General features: G+C 48.8%; 1 protein-coding gene across 2 annotated transcripts; it reads left to right on the top strand.

Annotated features, from left to right (window-relative positions):
• The first annotated feature begins 1,068 nt into the window (after positions 1-1,068).
• Positions 1,069-9,718, top strand: LOC139400583 (heparan-sulfate 6-O-sulfotransferase 1-A-like). 2 transcript variants are annotated; one of them, XM_071145351.1, is made up of 4 exons: positions 1,069-1,240; positions 8,073-8,295; positions 8,403-8,651; positions 8,928-9,718. In XM_071145351.1, the coding sequence occupies exons 2-4, from the start codon at positions 8,173-8,175 to the stop codon at positions 9,237-9,239; spliced, it is 684 nt and encodes a 227-aa protein (XP_071001452.1). In that variant the 5' UTR covers positions 1,069-1,240; positions 8,073-8,172; the 3' UTR covers positions 9,240-9,718. The 2 variants fall into 2 exon arrangements, with proteins under 2 accessions (XP_071001452.1, XP_071001451.1); XM_071145350.1 differs by lacking the exon at positions 1,069-1,240 and adding an exon at positions 6,848-6,946.
• Positions 9,719-10,122: the final 404 nt, after the last annotated feature.

Here is a 10,122-nt window from a genome sequence, read left to right as displayed (position 1 = left end):
GGGAGGGAGGGCGAGAGGGAAGGAGTGGGAGTGGGAGGGAGGAAGGGCGAGAGGGAAGGAGGGGGAGGGAGGGAGGGCGAGAGGGAAGGAGGGGGAGGGAGGAAGGGCGAGAGGGAAGGAGGGGGAGAGGGAAGGAGGGGGAGAGGGAAGGAGGGGGAGAGGGAAGGAGGGGGAGAGGGAAGGAGGGGGAGGGAGGAAGGGTGAGAGGGAAGGAGGGGGAGGGAGGGAGGGCGAGAGGGACGGAGTGGGAGGGAGGAAGGGCGAGAGGGAAGGAGGGGGAGAGGGAAGGAGGGGATAAAGAGAGAGAAAGTCACTAGGAAAAGGAATGTTTCATCACCTCCCCCAGTGTGGAATGTTAATCGCCACAACGAGGGTAACCCCTGTGTGTGACTGATGATCACAGAAAGGCTCTGACAATAGACACACATCTAGAATTGAACACAGCAGCTGGCCTAATGGTTACAGCGTTGGGCCAGTAACCGAAAGGTTACCAGTTCAAACCGACAAAGTGAAAAATCTGACGTTCTTCCTTTAACCCCGACAACAGCAGCTCCCCGAACATCCACTGTGGCAGCCCCTCACACCCCCCGTTATAGAGGGGTTGGGTCACAAGCGGATGTCTACGTTTCGGTATTCTGCAGCCTACTATCCTGGCTTCATGTTACAAGTGTAGAAACGAGATGTTGGACAAGATGGGATCGCAGTTTTGAAACCATCGCATCAATATTTTTGTCTAACTTCTCTCTCTCTGGCATCCTGTTGGTCATTTGTTGACCTCCATATCAGGTGTGTGTGTGTGTGTGTGTGTGTGTGTGTGTGTGTGTGTGTGTGTGTGTGTGTGTGTTCTGTTGACTGAGGTTTATTTTGCAGCACTGCTTGTTAGTCAAACATGCAAAGTTGTTTTAACCTTGATGCCTCATGGACAGAAATTAGCTGTAGAATGTGTGTGTGTGTGTGTGTGTGTGTGTGTGTGTGTGTGTGTGTGTGTGTGTGTGTGTGTGTGTGTGTGTGTGTGTGTGTGTGTGTGTGTGTGTGTGTGTGTGTGTGTGTGTGTGTGTGTGTGTGTGTGTGTGTGTGCACATACAATAACTTGCTGAGGGAGGGAGGATATGAGAGCTTGATGACAGCTGGACCACGTCGACAATAAGGACTGGGTTTGTGTGACATCATCCTTCTGCTGCTCTGGGACAACGTTGGTATCCACTGGCAACCCGGATCTAGTTGTCTGCAGTCAATGACAGTGAGTGTAAGATCTATCATTATAGAATCCATGCCCAGCAAGTCATTATAGAATCCATGCCCAGCAAGTCTCTCTCTGACTGACAGACAGACAGACAGACAGACAGACAGACAGACAGTGTAGGTGAGATGAGGATCTGCTGGCGGGTCTGAAGTCTGAGTATTCTGCTGCGTTAATGTTTAACGTCTCGGCACACACACACACACACACACACACACACACACACACACACACACACACACACACACACACACACACACACACACAGTATAGTAGAAGGCTAGTTGAGACTGCAGGCCTTGACTCAGTGTGGGAGGTTTGCAGCCACACACACACACACACACACACACACCCAGGGTCTTATCTGGGATTTGTTTAAGATTCCTTCGATTCTCTCTGATTCCTCCCTCATTAGTGGAAATCTGTTCTCTGGGGCTGGTCGGGTCTGGAGAGCTTCACACACACACACACACACACACACACACACACACACACACACACACACACACACACACACACACACACACCATGGTTGAGTCTGGGTCTTAGGACCAGAGGTACATGAAATGAGGGAGTTGGGGATCTCTCTCTCTTTTCCCTCAGCAGTCTGTATTTCTGCTCTGAGGACTTGTTTGTCTGGTTGGCAGATCTGTGTTTGTGTTTCTTATCATGACACCAGTGTCCTAATAATTCACCTGAATGTCCTGACAAGGTAGGGAAACAAGAACTGTTTTGAAAAGTCAGGACTTTTTTCAGGTCCTGAATTTGTTCAAATGTTATTTTAAGTTTAAGGTTTAGGGTTTTGGAGATTAGGGTTAGGGAAAATAAACGCTTTGTGTGTGTGTGTGTGTGTGTGTGTGTGTGTGTGTGTGTGTGTGTGTGTGTGTGTGTGTGTGTGTGTGTGTGTCGATTGGCCATGGTGATCAGACAATCACGGAGCATTGCCACGACGACAGCTGGGCTGGCTCGGAGTTCCGGTGCATCTGAGCTGGGATTGGGATCGCAGGGGAGCGTCTGCCTAGGATGGACACACACACACACACACACACAGAGAGGAGGGCATCGCAGGGGAGCATCTGTCTGGATCAGAGGAGGGATGAGAGGAGAGGTGAAGGGTTGATTAGGGGGGTGAGATGTCACAGGGTTTAAAGGGGGAGAATGGAGAGATGCAGCCTCTAGTCTGAGCAGAGAGAATCAACATGTCATCAATGAACGACAACACAGAGACACTCAGCCCATCTCTTTCTGTCTCCTCTTCCCTCCCTTTTTCTCATTCCTCTTCTTTTTTGATAGCATCATAAGGAGAGCAGGAATAGAAAGCGATAGGCAGAGAGAGGGGGGGGGGGCTGAAATGACCCCTAGCAGTGTTCAGATCTATAAAGTAAAGTCGGGTTGGAACACCAACAGAAAGCCTCAACATGCAATTGTCTTCCTTTACAATGTAAAGCCACAGTCTAAGTTGACCAGTTATTTCAATGAAGTTTATCCTTCGGTTTGATGCTGGCCTGCTTACAGAGTGTGGCTTTAATGAGCACATTTTCACTTCATATTATCTTTTAGTTTTCTCTCTCTCTATTTCCTCCCTCTCTCTTTCTGAGCTGGAGCCATAAGCATGTCCGTCACACTGGCCTTAATCTCTGAGTTCGCAGCTGCCAACGGTGGGTTTGTGTGTGTGTGTGTGTGTGTGTGTGTGTGTGTGTGTGTGTGTGTGTGCGCGCGCGCGCGCATGTGGGCATACATATGAGTTGGGACAAATCTGTCCAATTCAGTCATTATGTTGCTCACCTTTGTGTGTGTGTACGTGTTCGTATGCACGCCTGTGTGAAGCCTGGAGCTCAAGTTACACTCCCAGACAAAAGGCCTCTTTCACCCTGCCCTTTATGTGAGGAAACACACACACCGCTCTGTACAAGACTGTTGCCCCTGTTGCACAGTATTTCATTATACCCCCCTTTCCTCTCCTGTCTTTCCCTTTTTCCTAGGAATCTGTGGTTTCCCCCCTCCCTCTACACAGACACTCACACTCCCCCAGGCGTGGCTCATTAGCCCATTCTTTAAACAGGTGGGCCATGTTTGGCAGAGACCCCCGACACACACACGCTCACATCACTCATCCTTCCCCTCCCTCTCCCCAGGGAAAACCCTCAGTCCCCTGACCGAATCTCTTATCCAGCCCCAAGCTTCTCTCCGGGCCCAGGAAGCACAAGGCCGGATGGCTGTTGACTCATCTGTCTGCCTGTAACAAGCAGAAATGCATTGTGTCTAAATGGTATTTATGCCTGTAGGGCTCTTCTCTCTTTCTGCCACTCTCTCCGCCTCTTCTTTGTTTGGACTAGACTTGACTATTACCTCTTGAGGTTATTTCGGTACTAAGGTTAGTTGTGTGCTGGCGAGGGGGCAGACAGACTGTCTTATCGGATTGGTTTAGGGGATCATCCCCTTGTTAAGTAAGTATGTAGTTTATTATAGAACAGTGTTTAAACACACTCGCCATGTCCTACCTGTTCCACGCCACGGACAGACTAGTGGTAATACTACAGAAGGAAGGAAGGAAGGAAGGAAGGAAGGAAGGAAGGAAGGAAAGAAAGAAAGAAAGAAAGAAAGAAAGAAAGAAAGGACGAGGGGAGGGGAGTAGAGGAAGAGGTGGGGAGGTCTAGAGTGTTTAAATGTTAAATACCTTATCACTCCAATTTCACACTCCCGTCTCCAGCCACGATATGACACACACTAATCCTGGCCTGAGGGGAGGGGTGTCTGTGTGTCACTAACGCCATCTGTCACTCTGGTAACCTCATTAAGCAGTCCTTGATTACCCCAACCTACCTTAAAGCCAGTCAGTCACTCACCTCTCCCCTCCTGCCTTTAACTCCCTCTCATCCCTAACGCTGTGTGTGTGTGTGTGTGTGTGTGTGTGTGTGTGTGTGTGTGTGTGTGTGTGTGTGTGTGTGTGTGTGTGTGTGTGTGTGTGTGTATGTTTGTGTGTTTGTGTGTGTGTGTGTGTGTGTGTGTGTGTGTGTGTGTGCGTGTGCGTGTGTGTTTGCTGGGGAAAATACCTAAAACAAGCTGTTTCTTGCTGCTTGCCTGCCCCAGATACTGAGGTCAAGGGAATCAGTTTACACACACCCTGATGACAAGGGCTGATATCATCAGAATGTACAGCTAGTACATTCCACTGGCTCCGAATCCCACAGTCTGAGAGGCCTGAGGAGAGGAGACAGGCCAAGGGCTTTCCCTAGAAATAACTACACACACACACACACACACTTTGATACTTTTCCCATACACACATATTTGGTTATGGTTACAGGAATAAATGTTGGCAGTTCACTCTTGCTCTCCCCCTCTCTCTCTCTCTCTCTTCATGTGTAAATATGAGTTTGGATTGACTTATCTCTGCCGCCAAAGAAATAAGCAGCTTAATACAACTCCAGCCAGACAGACGGTGTGCGGATGTTTCCCTTTCCTTGCTTAGAGGGAAATGTCTTTTGACGGTAGGTGAGGACAAAAACATTTGGGAGAAATGTTTTCTCTACATATTTCTTTTTTTTAAATTTTTTTTATTTTTATTTACCCCTTTTTCTCCCCAATTTCATAGTATCCAATTGTTGTAGTATCCTATCTTGTCTCATCGCTACAACTCCCGTACGGGCTCAGGAGAGACGAAGGTTGAAAGTCATGCGTCCTCCGATACACAACCAACCAAGCCGCTGCTTCTTTAACACAGCGCACATCCAACCCGGAAGCCAGCCGCACCAATGCGCCGGAGGAAACACCGTGCACCTGGCCACCTTGGCTAGCGTACACTGCGCCCAGCCCGCCACAGGAGTCGCTGGTGCGCGATGAGACAAGGAAACCCCTACCGACCAAGCCCTCCCTAACCCGGGCGACGCTAGGCCAATTGTGCGTCGCCCCACGGACCTCCCGGTCGCGGCCGGTTACGACAGAGCCTGGGCGCGAACCCAGGACTCTGATGGCACAGCTGGCGCTGCAGTACAGCGCCCTTAACCACTGCGCCACCCGGGAGGCCCCATATTTCATTTTTTTAATGCAGAATGCTGCAGTGATTTGAGTAAGATAACGAGGATAGAGAGATAAACAGGAAGAAGACCGGGAGGTAGGATAGAGAGATATTACAGGAAGAAGACAGGGAGGTAGGATAGAGAGAGAAACAGGAAGAAGACAGGGAGGTAGGATAGAGAGATAAACAGGAAGAAGACAGGGAGGTAGGATAGAGAGATAAACAGGAAGAAGACCGGGAGGTAGGATAGAGAGATATTACAGGAAGAAGACAGGGAGGTAGGATAGAGAGAGAAACAGGAAGAAGACAGGGAGGTAGGATAGAGAGATAAACAGGAAGAAGACAGGGAGGTAGGATAGAGAGATAAACAGGAAGAAGACAGGGAGGTAGGATAGAGAGATAAACAGGAAGAAGACCGGGAGGTAGGATAGAGAGATAAACAGGAAGAAGACAGGGAGGTAGGATAGAGAGAGAAACAGGAAGAAGACAGGGAGGTAGGATAGAGAGAGAAACAGGAAGAAGACAGGGAGGTAGGATAGAGAGTGAGATGAGAGGATGGAGGGAGAGACGGATAAAGAAGGAGGGAGGATAGAGAGAAAGGAAAAGGAAGGGGGATGGAGAGATAAGAGAGTGGGGATTGAGGGTGAGGAGAAGGATGAAGAGGGATGGAGAATAAAGTGAGAGAGAAAGAAAGGGAGACAGGGAGAGGAGGGAGGAGAGCAAGAGAGAAGCCAGAGATTTGTGTTCTGGAGCAGGAAGCTGAGATTTCCACAGGAGACAAGGCCTGTGTGTTTCCTTAAGATAACATGGAGACCTGCACTGGTAGAATACACACACACATACACACACACTCCAGTAGCTGATCCCACTACAGGCGGCTTCAAGCCAGGGTTGAAAGCAGATTGAATTCCTTGCCAGATATTTGTTCCTTTATATTATTATACAACAAAGACAACAACGTTGCATGTATGCATTTCTTTATTTCGTTGCGTTTCTTTTGTAGCTGGTGATATGGCTGAGCCTTCTGACGGCTTTTCTCATTAGAACAGAAGCCATAACTTTGATAAATCACACTGGCTCCTGGCCTCCGCTGCTCTCACTGAATTACAAAACTAATTGAACATTCTTCAACTTCGCCCACTCTTTCTCTCCTCATATTTCTCTCTCTTTCTCCTTCTCTTTCTTTGCTACATTCTCTAGCTCACGTTCTCTCACTTTCTCAGTCAATATACAGTGTGTGTGTGTGTGTGTGTGTGTGTGTGTGTGTGTGTGTGTGTGTGTGTGTGTGTGTGTGTGTGTGTGTGTGTGTGTGTGTGTGTGAGAGAGAGAGAGAGAGAGGGAGAAACATGTCCGGTAATCAAGGACTGTACTGTAAGGGGGACTTTTCTGTGAGTAATACTGGCTTCTTCTAGTGAGGGGATGGGGAGTTGGTGTGCATGCGTGTCTGTGAGATTCTTCAAAGATCAGACTCCATTCCCCATGTTGTGATGCCCTATCACTGCCCATGTGTGTGTGTGTGTGTGTGTGTGTGTGTGTGTGTACGTGTGTACGTGTGCGTGTGTGTGTGTGTGTGTGTGTGTGTAGCCCATTCCATAGATTCCTGTCGGGAGCTCTGAGTTATGTGTATACATTGATGATGTGGTACAACCAGTAGGACAGGATGAGGAGTGTCTCTACACCACGATGGGGTAAACACAATAACACATCACAGGAAAAACATCCTCTCTCTCATGGGCACACACACACACAGGTCTGTCAGGTGGCTCAGTGGGGTTCGTCTTCCTCTAGAGTATCAACCCTGCTGTTGAGAGATGACTCATACTGCATCGGGGATGGTGTGTGTGTGTGTGTGTGTGAGAGAGAGAGAGAGAGAGAGAGAGAGAGAGAGAGAGAGAGAGAGAGAGAGAGAGAGAGAGAGAGAGAGAGAGAGAGAGAGAGAGAGAGAGAGAGAGAGAGAGAGAGAGAGAGAGAGAGAGAGAGAGAGAGAGAGAGAGAGAGAGAGAGAGAGAGAGAGAGAGAGAGAGAGAGATGAGAGATGGAGATGGAGATGGAGATGGAGATGGAGATGGAGATGGAGATGGAGATGGAGATAGAGAGAGAGAGAGATTGTGTGTGAGGGTATTTGTACTGTGATGTGCCTGTGCCAGCAGATTCCTGCACCGTAGCCTGAACACTGACCCTAGCCAATCTGTCTGTCTCTCTCCTCTCTCTCTCTCTCTCTCTCCCCCCTCTCTCTCACTCTTCCCCCTCCAACCCCTCTCTCTCTCTCCCCCCTCCCCCCTCTCTCTCCGCTCACTCTCCCCCTCTCTCCCTCCCCTCTCTCTCTCTTCCCTCTCTCTCTCCCCCTCTCTCTCTTCCCCTCTCTCTCCCCCTCTCTCTTTCTCCCCCTCTCGCTCTTCCCCCTCTCCTCTCTCTTCCCTCCTCTCTCTCTCTCCACCCCTCTCTCTCTCCCCTCCTCCCTCTCTCTCTCTCCCTCCCCTCCTCTATCTCTCCCCTCCTCTCTCTCTCCCCCTCTCTCTCTACCCCCTCTTTCTCTCTCCCCCTCTCTCTTTCTCTTCCCTCTCTCTCTCTCCTCCTCCTCTCTCCCCTCCTCTCTCCCCCCCCCCTCTCTCCCCTCTCTCTCTACCCTCCTCTCTCTCTCTTCCCCCTGGTTCCAATGAGTTTTATTTCCCAGGGATCTAAACCATAGTAACAAACCATTACAAACACTGCCACCCTTTGGCTATTTGTGGAACTACACAGTATGTTATATCAGTTCATCCAGTATGTCTAACCTCTCTCTCTCCCTCATCCCTCTTCTCTCTCCTCTTTTAGGAAATTCTACTACATAACCCTCTTAAGGGACCCAGTGTCTCGGTACCTCAGCGAATGGAGACACGTCCAGAGGGGCGCGACGTGGAAGACCTCATTACACATGTGTGATGGACGAACCCCTACGCCGGAGGAACTACCAGCCTGCTACGAGGGTTCTGATTGGTCAGGATGTACCTTGCAGCAGTTCATGGACTGTCCTTATAACCTGGCCAATAACAGACAGGTGAGAGACTAATAAATGGACACACACACACGTTTGGATAGAATAGACTAATTTTATGGTCCACACAATGTTGAAATGTACTAACCTCCCCTTCCCTTTTCCTATAGGTTCGTATGCTAGCAGACCTGAGCCTGGTAGGCTGCTACAACATGTCTACAGTCCCAGAGCAGAGGCGTTCTCAGCTGTTATTAGACTCCGCTAAGAAGAACCTGAGGGACATGGCCTTCTTCGGCCTGACAGAGTACCAGAGGAAAACCCAGTTCCTGTTTGAACGTACCTTCAGACTGAGGTTCATACGACCCTTTATGCAATACAACAGCACCAGAGCGGCCGGAGTGGATTTGGACAACACTACGGTGTGTGTGTGTGTGTGTGTGTGTGTGTGTGTGTGTGTGTGTGTGTGTGTGTGTGTGTGTGTGTGTGTGTGTGTATGCGTGTGTGTGTGTGTGTGTTGCCATTTGGAACATGTTATCACACCAGGATACTGTGCTGTTTTCAGAGTTTTCCACCATATATTGGCTGTACTTGGTTGTTAAATTGTTGAACCAAGTTGAACAGACAATTCTCCACCACCCACATATGTTTGCATCAGGACTGTCAGCTGACACCCTCCCTCCCTCTCTGTACTCCAGGTGCAGCGCATCGAGGAGCTGAATGAGCTGGACATGAGGCTGTATGATTACGCCAGAGACCTGTTCCAGCAGAGATACCAGTACACCAGGCAGCAGGAACGACGGCTGCAACGACTCAGGACCCACAGCCAGAACCACAACGGTCAGGGGCTAGGGGTCGAGGGTCAAGGCCTGGGAGTGGGCCTGTGGCCTTCTAGATCCAAACTAACCCCTGGACCAGGAGAGGGAGAAGTGGAGGACCCAGAGGATGGGGAGGTGGGAGGGAGGTTACCGACGGAAGACTATATGAACCAGATAATTAAGCGTTGGTAACGCACACACACTCATCGGAGGTTAGAGGTCAGGGGTGAAAGTGTATAGGGTAGTTATGGAGACTGAAGTAGAGGAATGGATTGAATGTCGCTGATAACTGACTTTCATCGTTCCCTCTCTCTCGCTCTCCCTTGCCTCCTCTCTCCCTCTTTGTCTCTCTGGTACCCCACGTAAAGTGCGCAGTGAAAGAAACGATAGTGGTGAAACTCCCAGAAATCCCTTGAAAAGGACCTCTTTACTTCCTGGATGTATAGCTCCAATCAGAGAGCAGAGCTTTGAACTATTGGACAGAAAGTTTTCCTTTGGCTGAGCTGAACCAAGAAAATGAAAATGTAACATTTACAGAAAAAAGTCTACATAAAGCAAGTTGGACTATGTATAAAAAGCTTTTTGCTTGGAAATCAGCCACCATTTCAGACATGAAAATTGGGGCGGCAGGGTCGCCTAATGGTTAGAGTGTGTTAGGACTAGTAACCAATTGGTTGCAAGATCGAATCCCTGAGCTGACAAGGTAAAATTCTGTCGTTCTGCCCCTGAACAGGCAGTTATCCCACTGTTCCTAGGCCGTCATTGAAAATAACAATTTGTTCTTAACTGACTTGCCTAGTTAAATAAATGAACATGTGTCTTAATGACGCAATTCTCAGTTTAGAACTACTATGTTTATTATTATATCGTTTTTATGTGTTTTTTTAAAAGCAGCATTGTGATGACACTGAGACCAATGTTACTGCCTAAAGAAAGTGATTATTTTATTGGTATGTTTTTTAAAGGAAATGTAACCGATAGATGGACGTACCATGGACCATAGCCATTATTTTAAAATGATGGGGACGTTATGCATATATGTGTGTGTAGACAACTGGGTAGAAATCCATCCAAA

Source organism: Oncorhynchus clarkii, unplaced genomic scaffold (genome assembly GCF_045791955.1).
Source record: "Oncorhynchus clarkii lewisi isolate Uvic-CL-2024 unplaced genomic scaffold, UVic_Ocla_1.0 unplaced_contig_1697_pilon_pilon, whole genome shotgun sequence".
In the NCBI taxonomy this organism is placed as follows: Eukaryota; Metazoa; Chordata; class Actinopteri; order Salmoniformes; family Salmonidae; genus Oncorhynchus; species Oncorhynchus clarkii.
The sequence above is the reverse complement of the archived record's forward strand: the minus strand, read 5'-3'. Positions and strand labels throughout refer to the sequence as shown.